The 21,991-nt window shown below is 38.4% G+C and overlaps 1 protein-coding gene across 1 annotated transcript; it reads left to right on the top strand.

Annotated features, from left to right (window-relative positions):
- Nucleotides 1-56: 56 nt before the first annotated feature.
- LOC101016316 (olfactory receptor 4F15-like) lies at nucleotides 57-2,520 on the top strand. The gene has a single exon (XM_003901452.3). It carries the CDS (start codon nucleotides 838-840, stop codon nucleotides 1,774-1,776), a length of 939 nt encoding a protein of 312 aa, XP_003901501.1. The 5' UTR covers nucleotides 57-837; the 3' UTR covers nucleotides 1,777-2,520.
- The last annotated feature ends 19,471 nt before the right edge of the window (nucleotides 2,521-21,991 follow it).

Raw genomic sequence — 21,991 nt, 5'->3', positions numbered from 1 at the left:
CATCACGTGGCCCAGGTTGGTCTCGAACTCATAAGCTTAAGTGATCCACTGGCCTCGGCTTCCCAAAGTGTTAGGGTTACAGGTGTGAGCTGCTGCGCTTGGCCTACGTGATCCTTTTCATTACTTGACTTTTCCCAATTACTCTCTCCTTCTCTCCATTTTTCTGGGTTTGGTAATTCTCATTGTTTTTTCTTTTTCTTCCCACCCCTCAGCATATTTTAATTTCTTTTCTTTATATCTTTCCTTTATCTTCGTCTTCTAAATTATCTTTATTTAAACAATTCACTCAAAATTGTAAAGGAATTAATTCAAATTAATTTAGCAAATACTAAATTCCTAGAACTGATAATTCTGCCCTCTGAAACTATTTTACAGTCCGATAATGAAGACAGAGATAAATAATACATGAATCTTTTCTTTTAGTGCTTGGAAACAGATAAAGGAAGTAAATCATGCACATGTAACTCTATACTACGGGTCAAAAGGTCCTATGATAATTACAAAGTGCGATGGGAAAGGAGGGTTTTATGGGTTCCACTTTATTCTTGCTCTCCCAAATTTTAAATTCATCTTTTTTTTTTCCCCTATTTTTATGTCCTGTGGACTTTAAGTTATAGCATCACATGCAAAGACAATGGACTCACGGATTGCTGAACCAGCTTCCATGATTATGCAAAGTCAACTTCCTGTAACAATTTCCTAGCATATTATTCCTAGTGGTCCTGTCTCTCTAATGGAACCCTGAATGATACAGTTAGTAATTCCACTTTCTCATTTCTCCTGTTTTTTTTTTTTTTTCCCCCCCAGGCAAATTTGCAGCCCAAAGTGACTGAGATCATGGAGGGAGGAAATTATTCCGTGGTGTCTGAGATTGTTTTGGTGGGACTCACCAGTTCTTTGGAGATGCAAATTGTCCTCTTTCTGGTTTTCTCTATGTTCTATGTAGCAGGTATTTTGGGAAACCTCTTCATTGTGCTCACAGTGATCTCCGACTCCCATTTACACTCCCCTATGTACTTCCTGCTGGCCAACCTCTCCTTTATTGACATGTGGATTTCCTCCATTACAGTGCCCAAGATGATTTCTGATCTTTTCAAGGAGAGAAAAGTAATCTCTTTCCAAGGCTGCATTGCTCAGATGTTCTTCATTCATGTTATTGGAGGAACTGAGATGGTTCTGCTTGTTTTCATGGCCCTTGACCGATATGTTGCTATATGTAAGCCTCTCCACTACCTGACTATCATGAACTTCAGAACTTGTACTCTACTCCTAGTGGCTTCCTGGACTATTGGAATCATCCATTCATTGATTCAACTTGTATTTGTTGTTATCCTACCATTCTGTGGTCCCAATGAAGTGGACAGCTTTTACTGTGATTTTCCTCGATTTATTAGGCTGGCTTGCATGATCATCGACAGATTGGAGCTCATAGTCACTGCCAACAGTGGATTCATCTCTCTGGGGACTTTTTGCATTTTGATTATCTCCTATATCTTCATCTTGATCACTGTTCGGCAACATTCTTCAAGTGGCTTATCCAAGGCTGTCTCTACACTGTCAGCTCACCTTACAGTGGTGGTCTTATTTTTTGGTCCATGCATCTTTGTGTATTCATGGCCATTTCTCACAGTGCCTGTGGATAAATTCCTTGCCATTTTTGATGTAATAATTACCCCATTTCTGAACCCTACCATCTATACTTTTAGGAATAAAGAAATGAAGATGGCAATGAGGAGAATATTCAACCAGGTGCTCAGTTTCTGGAAGTTGTTTTAAGTGATTTCGATATAAAGAAAGACAAACATTTCTAAAATTCCTGGACCATGCTACAGACATGAATCTAATGAAACGTAGATGCTTTGGTTACTAATTTATTTACCGATATGCAGGATTTTCTTAATGTGTTATTTTGCTCATATGAAGGAGGATATTATATTCTTTCTTATGAAATGTGTTTGAATAAGAAGTGTTAATATAGACCTGTTTCTACATTTTCCCCACCCCTCCTTGATAAGGAGAATTCTGGACTGACCTATTACAACTTACTCTGCATTCTGAGGAGAATCTTTCCTTGTCAGATTGATTTTTGGGGTTTCATGATGCAGAATCTGAAGAAAAGTGCTTTGGAAATATGAGACAGATTTGCAATTATCAGAAATAGGTGTTTTTGTTTTTGTTTTTGTTTTTTTGTCAGGGTCTCACTCTGTAGCCGAGGCTGGGGTACATTGGTGCAACCTGGGCTCACTGCAGCCTTGACCTTCCAAACTCAAGCAATCTTCCTACCTCAGCCCTCCTGAGTAGCTGGGACTGCTGCATTCACCATCATGCTTGGCTGATTTTGTTTATTTATTTTTTTGGTAGAGATGAGGTCTCACTATGTTGCCCAGGCTGGGGATAGTATTTTTGACTCTGAGGCAATATGTGGAAGTAGCTATAAAATGTGAAGAAAACATGAAAGATAAAAACAGGATTTTTTTTGAGATAGGGTCTCACTTTGTTACCCAGGCTGGAGTACAGTAGCATGATCTTGGCTCATTGCAGCCTTGACTTCCTGTTTTCAAGTGATCCTCCTGCCTCAGCACCCCCAAGTAGCTGGGATTATATGCATACGTCACCAGGCATGGCTAATTTTTGTATTTTTGGTAGAAACGGGTTTTGTGATGTTGTCTAAGCTTGTCTCAAACTCCTGAGCTCAAATGATCCACCTGCCTCAGCCTCCCAAAGTGCTGGGATTACAGGCATGAGCCACAAAAAGAAGATTTAAAAAATATTATTGTCTCTATATTACCCTTTAATGTATATTGTCCTTCAATAAACAAAACAAAAGTAAAGAGCTAAGATTATTTTGATTTTTTTTTTTTTAAATCACAACATCAGCCTAAAATTGGATTACTAAGTTATGGCTTCTTAAGTATTTCAGCTAGTGCATATGGTAACTGAATTAAGCCTTAAAATCACTCTAGTTCTGCACATGTACCCTAGAACATAAAATATAAAAAAGAATTACTGTAGTTCTTTCGAAAGCTGTGTTTCTGTACTGTCAGAGGATGTGAACAATGGAGGCCTAGTAAGGGGCAAGAACAATGACCTATTTAGTAATTCTGTTCCAGCTCGTGCTTGACCTCATTACACTGGAATCAGCAATAATTCCTCAGAGGTAGGTAAACTCTCTTCTTTTTCAGTAAGATAATTACAAGGACAGACTCCAGCCAGACTGCCTGCCTTCAAATTTCAGCTATGACTTTTACGAATTCAAGTTGCTTAACCTTTTTATGTTTAACTTTCATCATCTATTAAAATAGAGGTAGTTTGAACTGTTTGAAATTCCTCATATTTGACTGTTTTTAACTTACAAAACTGACATTTCCTTATAACTAAAAGTATCTTCCTCATAAGGGTTTAAAAATTAACCGAATTAATATCTATAAAGTACTTTAAATAATTCTTTGTCTATAGTGTTATATAAGTGCCTGTTCAATAAAATGAAATAAAACATTGAAACAGCTTCTTCATCACTTTTGATGACCTTCTCTCATACTATGTACAAATTGTTTCTTTTCTTTCTAACTCTATTCATTAATCTTTGATTAAGAGCTTGTTTTTTTTTCCTAACAGGACTGGAATACATATTCTTCAACTAGTTTAAATGAGAGAATTACTTGAATATACAGACTTCTAAATGCTACACTTCAATTTACTTTTGATAGTTTCTTTTTCTTATATTCAAACTGCCTTCTTTTTATTTATTTTTTTTGAGACAGAGTCTTGCTCTGATGCCCAGGCTGGAGTGCAGTGGCATGATCTCGGCTCACTGCAAGCTCCGCCTCCCGGGTTCACACCATTCTCCTGCCTCAGCCTCCCAAGTAGCTGGGACTACAGGCACCCGCCACCACGCCCAGCTAATTTTTTGTATTTTTAGTAGAGACGGGGTTTCACTGTGTTAGCCAGGATGGTCTCGATCTCCTGACTGTGTGATCCATCCACCTCGGCCTCCCAAAGTGCTGGGATTACAGGCGTGAACCACCACGGTGGGCCCAAACTGCCTTCTTAAGTGCTATGTCATATTTCTACATAGCTAGTTTTGGTTATCTATGGTGCTTTTTAGTGTGCTGGAGAAAGTTACCAAGCTGATTAGCTTACAAAAAATTGTATAAATAGAAATTTGGTTGATCAAAAAGTATATTGTCAGCAATCTAAGGGTGAATAAAAAGTAAAACAATTGAATATTCACTATATTCTAATTCCTATGGTAGGAACTATCGAAATTGTGTGTTATACAATCCAATTGTAGAAAATTGTACAACCCAAATTTCTCTGAAGTGAAAAATTAATGAAAGCAATTCAAGGGTATGGTATGGTGGGCAGATTCAATGAAAGGGTTTGAGTAGAGGGGATTCATGAATTTGTGAATGCTATGGATGGGGTTGAGGCCCATGCTGAACAATCCTCTGAGTTTAGTACATGTCTTGGCAAGGAGAGAAGCTCACAAAAAGCTCTGGAGGCTAACAGCAGGTTGGTAACACAGCACTATCAGGGAGGTTAGATGCCTACTGTACTTCATTGCCTAACCAGGGTCTACAAAGCCTGATAAGATCTGACCCTGCCAGTCTCACCCACTGCTTGTTCATGCCACTCTCTTCTCTGCTTGGGGCTCTCAGGCATTTTGTACTTTCCCTTCACTTGAATATAATACGTCTGTGGCCTCCTGAGACCTGTACAGTTTGCAGAGTGCTTTGCCCAGGTGTAGGCAAGCCTGGCTCCCTCTACTCATTCAGGTTTCAGCTTGAGTGTCAATTCCAAGAAAAGACTTCCCATTTAAGAAGTTCCCTCTTGGAGGATGACGTCAGCAAGATGGCTGACTAGAAGCCCCTAGTGCTTATTCTTTCCACAAAGGCAGCAAAAACAATGAATAAACAACTACATTTGAATAAAAATAACTAAAGGGAAGCACAGAAGACATCAAAGGAGTAACAGAAACACTGGGGAGCACAGAAACTCAGAACAGCCACATACAGAACAGAAGCAAACAGTGGGACTCCACCACCAAATTCCTCAGCAGGGATCAGATAGGAAGGAGGAGGAACATCTCCCTGTGGTGAAAAAGTAGGCAAGAGGATTCCAGCAACCCCTAGCATTACCTTAGATATATACAGTCCTCACCACTGGGTCTCCTTGGTCCTCACAGCCACTAAGCCTGGCTGAGAGAACTGACTGGAGTCCACACAGCTGTGTTCCCTCCAAGAAGGAGCTGGACAATGTGCCTTACACCCTGTGGCCTGTGTGGTTACTACGCTATGCCATCTTGGGACTGCAAGTACTGCTGGAGTGTGTCTTGCTCTGAGGGTGAGGAGCCACAGCACCCTTTCATTTTTGAGGCTAAACTGCCTTAAACCACTTATGCCCGGTGGCCCAGCATCCCCAAGCTGAGCTGGGAGCAAATGCTATGCTTCTTCCCTGTGGGGCCAAGCTGCAGTGAAGAAGCTCCACCTACCTCTCTCTCTCTCAATACCCTCAGGCTGGAGCTGGAAGTGGCGCACTCCTTCCTGGGAAACTGTGCTTTGGCAGAATGGCTCCATTCACATCTTAGCCAAGGCTGCACCCTGCCCCTAGTGGTCTGAGCTGAAACTGTGCATTGCCTCCCAAGGAAACAATCCCTGGTCAGAACCCTGCATCCCTGGAAAATGGAGTCTGGACCACCCAGAACAGTCACGCCCCTTGGGCCTGAGCGGAAGCAGCACGTCTCCGTTTGGATTATTGGTGCTTTGGTTGAACTGAGCAGCTGCACATTCCGGGACTGAGGTGACATAGTGGTACCTTGCATCCCAGGGAAAACAGAGCAGTGGCTGCTCTGAAACACCCCACCCTACAGGCTAGAACCTACAACTCTAGAACCCTGGTTCCCTGGATCTGGACCCTGTAGTCTGAGCTGCTGAGACATTCTCTCCCCGGAGAGTAGAGTCATTGCTGTGCCACTCCTTGTCCCCAGGGCCCAAACAAAAGCTGTGCTCGGCCATTCTGGAGAATCCACATCTGCAGCACCTGGGTTCATAGAGTCTGGGATTCTCCAGGGTCTAGAGTCACCATTACATGATGCCTCACCCCCCAGTGACCTGAATTGCCACTGAACCCATTGGTTCAGGTTCCCAGTTATGGCCATACCCTGCATCCCAGGTCCCAAACTCCAGATTCCCTCTTCTTCCTGCCAGTCAGGCCAATGCTGTCCTCTGCCTAACAGGGGTGGAGTCATAGCTACAACGTGGCCTCAGCTGCTAGGGAGTGCCTCAGAATCACAGATTCTGGCTCTATGGGCCACCTACATCCAACCTTGTCACAAAGAGCAAACCTTCACCCCAAGACCCAGGTGCCACAATAGGTTCATTAGACCCTGAGACTTGAAGCCTGGCCCCAAAGACCAGCTGCTGCTCCAAAGATCTGCACCTGTAATCCAGCACCACTGTAGCTCCTTCTAGGCTGTGTTAGACCTGATACCTAGAGAATTCCCATGGCTAAGTCTCAGTAGTGTGGGGAAACCAAGAAAAGAAGGCTCCAAAAACCCTTGCCATAGAGGAAATAAATAACCTATATTGCCACTAGACTACCACAAACTTCTACAGCCTAGGCTACTGAGATGCATACAGTTATTGCTGACATTGAATGCAGCCAAAGAAGCTGCATGGAGATCATATCACTGCCCCCACCTGGAAACGGAATTACCACACCCTTCCTAACAGTATACTGAGATCCAACTGCGGGTTAAATTCTTTTCTTATAAAATGTATTCTATAAAGTTGGGACAAGGCAATTTTTTCCACCAGACATACAAATATCAATGCAGAGACACAAGAAACATGAAAAAGCAAGGAAATATGACACTACTAAAGGAATATAATAACTGTTTAATAACAGACCACAATGAAAAGGAAATCAACTAATTGCTGAAAAAAATCCAAAATAATAATTTTAAAGAAACCCAGTAAGATACAAGAAAATATAGATAGACAATTCAATAAAATCAGTAAAACAATTCACCATATAAATGAAAAATTAAGCAAGGAGATAGATATGCTAAAAAAGAACCAAATAGAAATCCTGCAGCTGAAGAATTCAATGAATGAAATAAAAAATACAATATCCATCAATAGATGAATGAATAAAGAAAATGCCGTACAAGGAGGCAGAGCAAGATGGCAGAATAGAAGCCTCCATTGATCATTTTTCCAGCCCCTACAAGGACACCAAGTTAACAACTATTTACACAGAAAAAAATCTTCATAAGAACCAAAAATCAGGTGTGCACTCAGAGTACGTGGCTTACACGTATCACTGAGAGAGGCACTTAAAAGACAGAAAAAAATGGTCGTGAATCACTGAGGTCACCCCTCCTCCACCCCTGGCAGCAGTGGTGTGGTGCGGAGAGTGTCTCTGGGTGCTGGGGGGAGGGAGAACACAGCAATTATGAGGTATTGAACCAATTGCTGTCCTGTTACAGCAGAAGGGAAAACCGGACCAAACTGTCATGCCCGCCTGCAGAAGGAACCAGTGCTAGCTAGAGGGGAATCACAGATCCCAGTGTTCTGACTTCAAGTGAGGTTTTTACTACATGTACACAATGCAGTACTATTCAACCATAAAAAAGAATGAGATCTTGTCATTTGAAAAAACATGGACAGAACTGGAGGACATTATGTTAAGTGAAATAGCCAGACTCGGAAAGACAAACATCACATGTTCTCATTCATTTGTCGGAGCTAACAATGAAAACAATTGATCTCATGGAGACAGAGAGTAGAATGTTGGTTACCGGAGGCCAAGAAGAGTTGTAGTGGGGAGGAAGTAAAGATGGTTAATGGGTACGAAAACATGGAAAGAATGAACAAGATCTAGTATTTGATAGCACAACACGGTGGCTATAGTAAATGATTATTTAATAGTACATTTAAAAATAATGAAATGGGTATAATTGGATTATTTATAACACAAAGGGTAAATGTTTGTGGTGATGAATATCCCATTTACCCCGATGTGATTATTACACACTGTATGCCTGTCTCAAACTATCCCATATACCTCATAAATATATATACCCACTATATACCCACAGAAATTGAAAATTAAAAATTAAACATGCTCTTGAGTGACCAGTGATTCAATGAAGAACTTAAGACAGAAATTTAAAATATCTTTGAAAAAAATGAAAATATAAACTCAACATAAAAAAAACCTATGGGATACAGCAAAAGCAGTGCATCCCGAGGAAATAGAAAAGCAAGAACACACAAAATCCAAAATAAATAGAAGGAAAGAAATAATAATCATTGAGCAGAAATAAACAAAATTGAGGCTAAAAAAAAATCACAAAAGATCAATAAAATAAAAGTTGGTTTTCTGAAAAGATAAACAAAATTGACAAACCATTAGTTAGACTGAGCAAGAAAAAAAAGAAAATACATGAATGAATCAATGAGAAATAAAATGGAGACATAACTGATTCCACAGAAATACAAAGGAGCATAAGAGACTATTATGAAAAAGTGTATGTCAACAAATTGGAAAACTTTGCAAAAATGGATAAATTCCTGAACACATACAACTTATCAAAATTGAACCAAGAAGAAATAGAAAACCAGAACAGACTAATTATGAATAACAAGATTGAGTTAGTAAAAAAAATCTTCCATCAAAGAAAAGTCCGAGACCTGATGGTTTTATTGCTGACTTCTTCAAACATTTAAGGAAGAACTAATACCAATTCTTTTCTAACCTTCCAGAGAATTAAAGAGAAGAGAATTCTTCCAAATTTATTATATGAGGTCATCATTATCCTGATATTAAAACCAGAGTAGAACACAACAAAAAGAGAAAATTATAGACCAATATCCCTGATGAACATAGATACAAAAATTCTCAGCAAAATACTAGCAAATCAAATCCAGCATCACATTCAAAAGATCATTTACCTTGATCAAGTGAGATTTATTTCAGAGAAGTAAGAATGATTCAACATACACAAATCAATTAATGTGATATGTCACAGTGACAGAACGAAGGAAAAGCCATATAATCATCCCAGTAGATACATTAAAACATTTAATAAACTTCAACATCACTTCATGATAACAACTCTCAACAAACTAGGAATAGAAGAAGCACATGTCAACACAATAAAGACCACATATGACCAACCCACAGCTGACATCATACTGAATAATACTGAATGAGGAAAAGAACTGAAACAAGACAGAGATGCCTACTCTTTCCACTCTTACTCAATATAAGATTGGAAGTCCTAGCCCAGAACTATTAGGCAAGAGAAAGAAATAAAGAACATCCAAATTGGAAAGAAGAAAGTCAAATTGTACCTGTTTGAAAGTGAAATGATCTTCTATGTAGAAAACCTTAAAAACCCCACCAAAAAACTCTTAGAACGGATACATTCAGTAAAGTTGCAGGATACAAAATAAACATAAATATCAGTAGTGTTTGTATATACCAACAACAAACTAGCAGAAAAGAAATCAAGAAAGCAATTCCATTTACAATAGCTATCAAAAACTACCTAGGAATAAATTGAAACCAGGAATTGAAAGATCTCTACAAGGAAAACTAAAAAACATTGATAAAAGAAATTGAAAAGGACATAAAAATCGAAAGACTCTCTTTGGGAGGCCGAGGTGGGCAGATCACTTCAGGTTAGGAGTTCGAGACCAGCCTGGCCAACCTAGTGAAACCCCGTCTCTACTAAAAATACAGAAATTAGCTGAGTGTGGTGGCACGCACCTGTAGTCCCAGCTACTTGGGAGGCTGAGGCAAGAGAATTGTTTGAACCCAGAAGGTGGATAATGTTGGCTGTGGGTTTGTCATAAATGGCTTTTTATTACTTTGAGGTAAGTCTCTTCTATGCCTATTTTCTGGAGGGTTTTATTATAAAGGATGCTGGATTTTATCAAATGCTTTATCTGCATCTATCGAGATGACCATATGGTTTTTGTTTTTTAATTATATTTATGTGATATATCATATTTATTGGCTTGTGAATGTTACATCATCCCTGTATCCCTGAAATGAACCCCACTTGATCATAACGTGTTATCTTTTTGATGTACTGTTGGATTCAGTTGGCTCATATTTCGTTGAGAATTTTTGCATCTATGTTTATCAGGGATATTGACTGTAGTATTTTTTTTTTTCCGTCATGTTCTTATCTAGTTTTGGTGTTAGGGTGATACTGGCTTCATAGAATAATTTAGGAAGTATTTTCTTCTTTCTCTATCTTTTGGAATAGTTTCAGTAAGATTGGTCCCGATTCTTTGAATGTCTGATAGAACTCAGCTGTGATTCTATTTGGTCATGAACTTTTTTGTTGTTGGCAATTTTTTTTTTGGTTATTGATTCAATCTTGCTGCTTGTTATTGATCTGCTCAGGGTTTCTATTTCTTCCTGATTTAGCCTGGGAGGGTCATATATTTCCAGGAATTTATCCATTTCCTCTAGATTTTCTGGTTTGTGCATGTAAAGATGTAATATGGTTTAAATCTGTGTCCCTGCCCAAATCTCAAGTCTAATTCTTATCCCCAGTGTTGGTAGTAGGGCCTGGTGGGAGGTGATTGGATCATGAGTGCAGTTTCTAATGGCTTAGTGCCGTTCCCCCTTGTTACTGTATCATGAGTGAGTTCTCACAAGATCTGGTTGTTTAAAAGTGTGTGGCACTTCCCCCATCTCTCTCTTCCTTCTGCTCCTGGCCATGTGAAGTGCTGGTTCCCCCTTTGCCTTCTGCCATGATTGTAAGTTTCCTGAGGCCTCCCCAGAAGTTGAGTGGATGCCAGAATTCTGCTTCCTGTATAGCCTGCAGAACCATGAGCCAATTAAACCTCTTTTCTTTATAAACTACTCAATCTCAGGCATTCCTCTATAGCAGTGCTACAATGAATTCAAGGTATTCATAGTAGTCTTGAATAATCTTTTGTATTTCTTTGGTATCTGTTGTAATATCTCCAGTTTCATTTCTAATTGAGCTTATTTGAGTATTCTCTTTTCTTTTATTGTTTAGTCTTGCCAATGGTTTATTAATTTTGTTTATCTTTTCCAAGAACCAACTTTTTGTTTCATTTATCTTTTGTATTTTTTTGTTTCAATTTCATTTAGTTCTGCTTGAATTTTGTTATTTCTTTTAGTTCTGCTGTGATTTTTGTTGTTTCTTTTCTTCTGCTGGGTTTGTATTTAGTTTGTTCTTTTTTCTCTAGGTTCTTGTGGTATGACATTATTTTGTCAATTTGTGCTGTTTCAGACATTTTCATGTAGGCACTTACTGCTGTAATTTTTTCCTCTTAGCACTGCTTTTGCTGTATTCCAGAGGTTTTGATAAGTTGTGTCACTATTATCACTTATTTCAAATAATTTTTTAATTTTCATTTTGATTTTATTATAAACCTCAAAATCATTCCAGATCAGGTTATTTAATTTCCATGTATTTGTGTAGTTTTAAAGGGTCCTTTTGGAGTTGATTTCCAGTTTTATTCCACTGTGGTCTCAGATTATACTTGATATGATTTTGATTTTTTAAAATTTATTAAGACTTATTTTGTGGCCTATCATATAGTCTATCTTGGAAAATATTTCATGTGCTGATGAGAAGAATGTATACTCTGCAGTTGTTGGAAAGAATGTTCTGTAAATATCTGTTAAGTTCATGTGTTCTAGGGTATAGTTTAAGTTTATTGTTTCTTTGCTGCCTGTCTCAATAGTCTGTCTAGTGCTATCAGTGGAGTATTGAAGTCCACCACTATTATTGTATTGTTGTCTATCTTATTTCTTAGGCCTAGCAGTAATTGTTTGATAAATATGGGAGCTCCAGTGTTAGGTGCATATAAATTTAAGATTGTAATATTTTCTTGTTGGACTAATCCTTTTATCATATATAATGTCCCTTATTGCTTCTCTCTATTTTTTTTTTTTTGACAATTGTTGCTTCAAAGTTTTGTCTAATATAGGAATAGCTATTCCTGTTTGCTTTTGGTTTCCACTTGCATGGAATATCTTTTTCCACCCCTTTATCTTAAGTTTATATGAGTTCATATGTGTCAGGTGAGTCTCTTGAAAATAGCAGATATTTGGTTCACATTGTTTGATTTGTGTATGTTGAACCATTCTTGCATCCCAGGGATAAATTCCACCTGGTCATCATGAATGATCTTTTTAATCTATTGTTGAATTCAGTTTGCTAGTATTTTTTTGAGGATTTTTGCATCAATAGTCATCAGAGATATTGGCTTATGGTTTTCTTGTTTTGATATGTCCTTGTCTGATTTTGACATCAAGATAATACTGGCCTCAGAGACTGAGTTTGGAAGTACTTCCTCTTCTTTTATTTTTTAAAATAATTTGAGTAGGATTAGTATTAGATCTTTATTAAATATTTGGCAGAATTCAGCAGTGAGGCCATCAGGTCCTGGGATTTTTCTCTACTAGGAGCCTTTTTATTACAGCTCTGACCTTGCTATTTATTATTGGTCTGTTCAAGTTTTGGATTTCTTCCTTATGTAATCTTGGTAGGTTGTATGTGTCTAGGAATTTATCGATGTCTTCTAAATTTTTCCAATTTATTGGTGTCTAGTTGCTCATGGTAGCAACTAATGATCCTTCAAATTTCTGCAGTATCGGTTGTAAACCTTTCTCATCTCTGATTTTATTTATTTGGCTCTTCTCTCTCTTTTTCTTAGTCTGGCTAAAAGTTTGTTAGTTTTGTTCATCTTTTCAAAAAGCCAGTTATTTGTTTCATTGACTTATGTATGGTTTTCTTCTTTTTAATTTCATTCATTTCTGCTGTTTTCTTTTTTATTTGTTTTCTTCTACTAATTTTGGAGTTAGTTTGCTCTTATTTTTCTAGTTCTTTAAGATACATTGTTAGATTACTTATTTAAGTTTTTTTCTTTTTTGATGTAGGCACTTATAGCTATAAAATTCTCTCTTGGTACTGCTTTTGCTGTATCCCAAAGGTTTTGGTATGTTGTGTTTCTTTCAAAATTTGTTTCAAGGAATTTTTCAATTTGCTTCTTAATTTCTTTATTGACTCACTTGTCATTCAGAAGCTTATTGTTTAATTTCCATGTGTTTGCATAATTTCCAATATTTCTCTTGTTATTTAATTTCTAGTTTTAGTCCATTTTGGTCAGAGAAAATTTTGACATTATTAGAATTTTTTTTAACGTTTTAAGACTTGATCTGTGACCTAACATATGATCTGTTTTTGAGAATGGTCCGTGTGTTGAGGGAAAGAGTGAATAATTTGTAGCCTTTGGACAAAATGTTCTCTAAATATCTATCAGGTCCATTTGTATCACAGATTACATATTAATTCCTATGTTTCTTTGTTGATTTTCTATGTAGAAGATCTGTCCAATGGTGAAAGTGGGTTGTCTCTAGGTATTTTTTTTTAATTGGATTCGATCTCTCTCTCTCTCTCTCTCTCTCTCTCTCGTTCTGAAATTGAGTTTCGCTCTGTCATCAGGGTGGAGTGCAGTGGCATGATCTCGGCTCACTGCAATCTCTGACTCCCTGGTTCAAGTGATTCTGCTGCCTCAGCCTCCTGAGCAGTTGGATTGCCACCACGCCCAGCTAATTTTTGTATTTTTAGTAGAGGCAGGGTTTCACCTGTTGGCCAGAGTGGTCTTGATCTCCTGACCTTGTGATCCACCAGCCTTGGCCTCCCAAAGTGCTGGGATTACAGGTGTGAGCCACTGCACCCAACCTCTATCTCTCTCTTTAGCTCTAGTAATATTTGCTTTATATATCTGGGTGCTCCAATGCTGAGTGCATGTACATTTAAAATTGTTATGTTGTCTTGCTGAATTGACCTCTTCATTGTATAGTGACCTTGAGTCTTATAGTTTTTGTCTTGACATCTATTATGTCTGCTATAAGTATAGCTACTCCTGCTCTTTTTTTTGGTTTCCATTAGGATGGAATATCTTTTTCTATCCCTTTATTTCCAGTCTGTGTGTCTTTATAAGTGAAGTGTGTTTCTTTTAGGCAACAGATTAATAGGTCTTCTTCTTCTTTTTTTTTTAAATAATCCATTCAGTCACTCTGTCTTTTGATTGGATAGTTCAGCCCATTTACATTCAAGGTTATTATTGATAGGTAAGAACCTACTCCTACCATTTTGTTATTTGTTTTCTCATTGTTTTGTGGTCTTCTCTTCCTTCTTTCTTTCCTTCCTGTCTTCTTTTTTGTGAAGATGATATTCTTTTTTGATATGATTTAGTTTAGGTTCTCGCTTCTTAGGTTTTTGTGTTTTCATTGTATGTTTTTTTGTTTGTTTGTTTTTTGTTTTTTTAATGGAGTCTTACTCTGTCGCCCAGGCTGGAGTGCAGTGGTGTGATCTCTGCTTACTGCTAGCTCTGCCTACCAGGTTCACGCCATTCTCCTGCCTCAGCCTCCCAAGTAGCTAGGACTACAGGTGCCCGCCACCACGCCCATCTAATTTTTTGTATTTTAGTAGAGATGGGGTTTCACCATGTTAGCCAGGATGGTCTCAATCTCTGGACCTTGTGATCAGCCTGCCTTGGCCTCCCAAAGTGCTGGGATTACAGGTATGAGCCATGGCGCCCGGCCCCGTTGTATGTTTTTTGGTTTGAGGTTACCATGAAGTTTGCTCTGAGCCCAGTTTGGCACTAGAACTCTCCTAGGTATTGCATTCCTTGTGGCCCGGACTGCCTTTTGAGTTTGAGAGCTTTGGAGTACTTTACTTCATGGTGAATGGTGGCGAGGCCTGAGGGCACTCACGTTCAGATGCTGGGATTGGTGATTTCCCTCTGGCTAGGGTTGGTTTAAATGCTCCCTCCACAGGTGGGCCTCAGTTGATTTGGTCAGGTTTTTCTTTCTGCCAAAACAGGGCTGCACTGAGTTCAATACCTCACAATTGCTGTGCTTTCCCTTTCCCCAGAGCACAGCAATGTTCTGTGCACCAACCTGCTGATACCAGGGGAGGTTCAAGGGGTGGTATCAGCAATTGAAGACTGTTTTTCCTAACTCTTCAGTGCCTCCTTCAGCTATGTTAAGCTAAAACCAGGTATTGTGAGTGCTCTCCTGATTTTTGGTTCTTATAAAGGTGCTTTGTGTGTGTGTGTAGTTGTTAAGTTGGTGTTCTTGCAGGGGGATGATCGGTGGAACCGTCTGTTTTACCATCTTTCTCCCTCCTCCATCCTCCATTCCACTACTTTCTTTCTTTCTTTCTTTCTTTCTCTCTCTTTCTCTTTCTTCTTTCTTCTTTTCCTCTCTTTCCTCTCTTTCCCTCCCTTCCTTCCTTCCTTCCTTCCCCTTCCTTCCTTCCTTCCTTCCTCCCTTCCTTCCTTCCTTCCTTCCCTCCTTCCTTCCCTTCCTTCCTTCCCTTCCTTCCTTCCTTCCTTTCTTTCTTTCGAGGTTCTGCTCTGCAGCCCAGCCTGGAGCACAGTGGGATGATCATAACTCGCTGCATCTCAAACTCCTGGGCTTCAGTAATCCTGCCTTCCAAGTAACTGGAACAACAGGTGCACTATCATGCTGGGCTAATTATATTTATTTATTTATTTATTTATTTATTTATTTATTTATTTAAAGATGTGCCCTCATTATGTTGCCAAGACTGGTCTCAAACTCCTAGCCTCATCCTCTCACCTCAGCCTCCTGGTCACTGGGATTATAGTCATGAACCACCACAACACCTGGCTAAGTTTTACCTTCTTAAGAATAGAATAATTTGTCTATTTTATCTAAGTTTTGAAACTCACCAGCATCAAAGTTTTTCATAGTATTTAAAAATTTCTTTTTGTAAAAAATTCTGCCATGCCATGTAGATATATTCCCTTCTTGTTTTTCTCTACTTTGTTCTGTCTCTTTCTGACTGTCTCTTTCTCTCTGTCTCTTCCTGTATTATGTGGGTGTTACGTTGAACAGAGGATTGCCTTGTTATTGGTCTTTTCAAAGAACCAACTTCTAGCTTTGTTGGTCTTCCCTATTTTTTCTTTAGTTTTGGTATCTTTGATTTTACTCTTATCTGTCTAATTTATTTGAATTTATTGTGTCCTTTTTCTTACTTTCTATGTTTCCAACTTTCTATGTTGGAAAGTTAGACACTTAATTTTTTGGCTTTCTTCTTTTCTCATGTATGTATTTCCATTGAGGTACACATAAGCTTTCACAACCACATGTTCAAATGCTATCCCTCCCCTAGCACCCTATCCTTTGTGAGACCCCAGTGTGTGATGTTCCCCTCCCTATGTCCATGTGTTCTCATTGTTTAACTCTCACTTATGAGTGAGAACATGCAGTGTTTGGTTTTCTCTTCTTGTGTTACGTTGCTGAGAATGATGGTTTCCAGTTTCATCCATGTCCCTGCAAAGGACGTGAACTCATCCTTTTTTATGGCTGCCTAGTATTCCGTAGTGTATATGTGCCGCATTTTCTTTATCCAGACTATCATTCATGGGCGTTTGTGTTGGTTCCAAGACTTTGCTATTGTGAGCAGTGCTGCAATAAACATATGTATGCATGTGTTTTTATAGTAGAATGATTTATAATCCTTTGGGTATATACTCAATAATGGTATTGCTGGGTCAAATGGTATTTCTAGTTCTAGATCCTTGAAGAGTCACCACAGTCTTCCATAATGGTTGAACTAATTTATACTCCCACCAACAGTGTAAAAGTGTTCCTATTTCTCCATGTCCTCTCCAGCATCTGTCGTTTCTTGACTTTTTAATGATCGCCATTCTAACTAGCATGAGATGGTATCTCATTGAACCACATATTCAGTCTTGTGTTTTTAAAAATTTCTACAAATTCTTCATTAAAACACAAACTATTTTGAAGTTTTAAAGTTTCCAAATGTATGGGAATTAAAAATATGTATCTTTTATAAACTTAAAAGTTGATAGCATTGTTTTCAGAGGTTGAGGTCATATTCTTTGGAATTTGTTGACATTTATATTCTTTTACCTAGTAAGTTTTGTAATTGCTCCATGTGTGTTTAAAAAAATGTATATTTTCTAATTGTTGGGAATAGAGTTCCATGTATTTAAATTAGATCACGATTGTTTATTTAGTAATTAACATTGCTCATGATTGTTCAGATCCATAGCATTTCTAGTTTTTTCTGCTTGACCTATAAGTGGTGTAAGAAATATATTTCAGTTTTCTCTTATGTCGAAAAAGTGTTGTATTTGATCAATGTTTTCTTTACACATTTTGAGGCTCTTATATTAATTGTATACAAGTTTAGAATGTCACTGGTGAATTCAGCCTTTTATTATTTATATTCATACTTTTTGACTTTATTTATTTATTATTTGAAAAAATACAGCCATGCTGCTTTTCTTTTTGGTATATAATTTTCCTATTATTTTACTTTCAACCTTTGTATATCTCTATGTTTTTAAGTATGTGTCTTGTAAATAGCATATTAGTGGAAGGGGTGGAGCAAGATGGCCGAATAGGAACAGCTCCAGTCTCCAACTCCCAGCGCGAGTGACACAGAAGACCGGTGATTTCTGCATTTTCAACTGAGCCTCTGCTGCTGACACCCAGGCAAACAGGGTCTGGAGTGGACCTCAAGCAATCTCCAACAGACCTACAGCTGAGGGTCCTGACTGTTAGAAGGAAAACTATCAAACAGGAAGGACACCTACACCAAAACCCCATCAGTTCTTCACCATCATCAAAGACCAGAGGCAGATAAAACCACAAAGATGGGGAAAAAGCAGGGCAGAAAAGCTGGAAATTCAAAAAATAAGAGCGCATCTCCCCCGGCAAAGGAGCGCAGCTCATCGCCAGCAACGGATCAAAGCTGGACGGAGAATGACTTTGACGAGATGAGAGAAGAAGGCTTCAGTCCATGAAACTTCTCAGAGCTAAAGGAGGAATTACGTACCCAGCACAAAGAAACTAAAAATCTTGAAAAAAAAGTGGAAGAATTGATGGCTAGAGTAATTAATGCAGAGAAGGTCATAAACGAAATGAAAGAGATGAAAACCATGACACGAGAAATATGTGACAAATGCACAAGCTTCAGTAACCGACTCGATCAACTGGAAGAAAGAGTATCAGTGATTGAGGATCAAATGAACGAAATGAAGCGAGAAGAGAAACTAAAAGAAAAAAGAAGAAAAAGAAATGAAGAAAGCCTGCAAGAAGTATGGGATTATGTAAAACGACCAAATCTACGTCTGATTGGGGTGCCTGAAAGTGAGGGGGAAAATGGAACCAAGTTGGAAAACACTCTTCAGGATATCATCCAGGAGAACTTCCCCAACCAAGTAGGGCAGGCCAACATTCAAATTCAGGAAATACAGAGAATGCCACAAAGATACTCCTCGAGAAGAGCAACTCCAAGACACACAATTGCCAGATTCACCAAAGTTGAAATGAAGGGAAAAATCTTAAGGGCAGCCAGGGAGAAAGGTCGGGTTACCCACAAAGGGAAGCCCAGCAGACTAACAGCAGATCTCTCGGCAGAAACTCTACAAGCCAGAAGAAAGTGGGGGCCAATATTCAACATTCTTAAAGAAAAGAATTTTCAACCCAGAATTTCATATCCAGCCAAACTAAGTTTCATAAGTGAAGGAGAAATAAAATCCTTTACAGATAAGCAAATGCTTAGAGATTTTGTCACCACTAGGCCTGCCTTACAAGAGACCCTGAAGGAAGCACTAAACATGGAAAGGAACAACCAGTACCAGCCATTGCAAAAACATGCCAAAATGTGAAGACCATCGCGGCTAGGAAGAAACTGCATCAACTAATGAGCAAAATAACCAGTTAATATCATAATGGCAGGATCAAGTTCACACATAACAATATTAACCTTAAATGTAAATGGACTAAATGCTCCAATTAAAAGACACAGACTGGCAAACTGGATAAAGAGTCAAAACCCATCCGTCTGCTGTATTCAGGAGACCCATCTCACACGCAGAGACATACATAGGCTCAAAATAAAGGGATGGAGGAAGATCTACCAAGCAAATGGAGAACAAAAAAAAAGCAGGAGTTGCAATACTAGTCTCTGATAAAACAGACTTTAAACCATCAAAGATCAAAAGAGACAAAGAAGGCCATTACATAATGGTAAAGGGATCACTTCAACAGGAAGAGCTAACTATCCTAAATATATATGCACCCAATACAGGAGTACCCAGATTCATAAAGCAAGTCCTTAGAGACTTACAAAGAGACTTAGACTCCCATACAATAATAATGGGAGACTTCAACACTCCACTGTCAACATTAGACAGATCAATGAGACAGAAAGTTAACAAGGATATCCAGGAATAGAACTCTCCACCCCAAATCAACAGAATATACATTCTTCTCAGCACCACATCACACTTATTCCATAATTGACCACATAATTGGAAGTAAAGCACTCCTCAGCAAATGTACAAGAACAGAAATTATAACAAACTGTCTCTCAGACCACAGTGCAATCAAACTAGAACTCAGGACTAAGAAACTCAATCAAAACCACTCAACTACATGGAAACTGAACAACCTGCTCCTGAATGACTACTGGGTACATAACGAAATGAAGGCAGAAATAAAGATGTTCTTTGAAACCAATGAGAACAAAGATACAACATACCAGAATCTCTGGGACACATTGAAAGCAGTGTGTAGAGGGATAGCACTAAATGCCCACAAGAGAAAGCAGGAAAGATCTAAAATTGACACTCTAACATCACAATTAAAAGAACTAGAGAAGCAAGAGCAAACACATTCAAAACCTAGCAGAAGGCAAGAAATAACTAAGATCAGAGCAGAACTGAAGGAGATAGAGACACAAAAAACCCTCCAAAAAATCCATGAATCCAGGAGTTGGTTTTTTGAAAAGATCAAGAAAATTGATAGACCGCTAGCAAGACTAATAAAGAAGAAAAGAGAGAAGAATCAAATAGATGCAATAAAAAATGATAAAGGGGATATCACCACCGACCCCACAGAAATACAAACTACCATCAGAGAATACTATAAACACCTCTATGCAAATAAACTTGAAAATCTAGAAGAAATGGATAATTTCCTGGACACTTACACTCTTCCAAGATTAAACCAGGAAGAAGTTGAATCCCTGAATAGACCAATAGCAGGCTCTGAAATTGAGGCAATAATTAATAGCCTACCAACCAAAAAAAGTCCAGGACCAGATGGATTCACAGCTGAATTCTACCAGAGGTACAAGGAGGAGCTGGTACCATTCCTTCTGAAACTATTCCAATCAATAGAAAAAGAGGGAATCCTCCCTAACTCATTTTATGAGGCCAACATCATCCTGATACCAAAGCCTGGCAGAGACACAACCAAAAAAGAGAATTTTAGACCAATATCCCTGATGAACATCGATGCAAAAATCCTCAATAAAATACTGGCAAACTGGATTCAGCAGCACATCAAGAAGCTTATCCACCATGATCAAGTGGGCTTCATCCCTGGGATGCAAGGCTGGTTCAATATTCGCAAATCAATAAACATAATCCAGCATATAAACAGAACCAAAGACAAGAACCACATGATTATCTCAATAGATGCAGAAAAGGCTTTTGACAAAATTCAACAGCCCTTCATGCTAAAAACGCTCAATAAATTCGGTACTGATGGAACGTATCTTAAAAGCATAAGAGCTATTTATGACAAACCCACAGCCCATATCATAGTGAATGGGCAAAAACTGGAAAAATTCCCTTTGAAAACTGGCACAAGACAGGGATGCCCTCTCTCACCACTCTTATTCAACATAGTGTTGGAAGTTCTGGCTAGGGCAATCGGGCAAGAGAAAGAAAGAAAGGGTATTCAGTTAGGAAAAGAAGAAGTCAAATTGTCCCTGTTTGCAGATGACATGATTGTATATTTAGAAAACCCCATTGTCTCAGCCCAAAATCTCCTGAAGCTAATAAGCAACTTTAGCAAAGTCACAGGATACAAAATTAATGTGCAAAAATTGCAAGCATTCTTATACACCAGTAACAGACAAACAGAGAGCCAAATCATGAATGAACTTCCATTCACAATTGCTTCAAAGAGAATAAAATACCTAGGAATCCAACTTACAAGGGATGTAAAGGACCTCTTCAAGGAGAACTACAAACCACTGCTCAGTGAAATAAAAGAGGACACAAACAAATGGAAGAACATACCATGCTCATGGATAGGAAGAATCAATATCGTGAAAATGGCCATACTGCCCAAGGTTATTTATAGATTCAGTGCCATCCCCATCAAGCTACCAATGAGTTTCTTCACAGAATTGGAAAAAACTGCTTTAAAGTTCATATGGAACCAAAAAAGAGCCCGCATCTCCAAGACAATCCTAAGTCAAAAGAACAAAGCTAGAGGCATCACGCTACCTGACTTCAAACTATACTACAAGGCTACAGTAACCAAAACAGCTTGGTACTGGTCCCAATATAGACCAATGGAACAGAACAGAGTCCTCAGAAATAATACTACACATCTACAGCCATCTGATCTTTGACAAACCTGAGAGAAACAAGAAATGGGGAAAGGATTCCCTATTTAATAAATGGTGCTGGGAAAATTGGCTAGCAATAAGTAGAAAGCTGAAACTGGATCCTTTCCTTACTCCTTATATGAAAATTAATTCAAGATGGATTAGAGACTTAAATGTTAGACCTAATACCATAAAAACCCTAGAGGAAAACCTAGGTAGTACCATTCAGGACATAGGCATGGGCAAAGACTTCATGTCTAGAACACCAAAAGTAATGGCAGCAGAAGCCAAAATTGACAAATGGGATCTAATTAAACTAAAGAGCTTCTGCACAGCAAAAGAAACTACCATCAGAGTGAACAGGCAACCTACAGAATGGGACAAAATTTTTGCAATCTACTCATCTGACAAAGGGCTAATATCCAGAACCTACAAAGAACTCAAACAAATTTACAAGAAAAAAAACAAACAACCCCATCAAAAAGTGGGCAAAGGATATGAACAGACACTTCTCAA

The sequence above is a fragment of the Papio anubis genome, chromosome 7 (assembly GCF_008728515.1).
Source record: "Papio anubis isolate 15944 chromosome 7, Panubis1.0, whole genome shotgun sequence".
Classification (NCBI taxonomy): Eukaryota; Metazoa; Chordata; class Mammalia; order Primates; family Cercopithecidae; genus Papio; species Papio anubis.
This window is presented reverse-complemented; position numbering and strand designations above follow the sequence as displayed.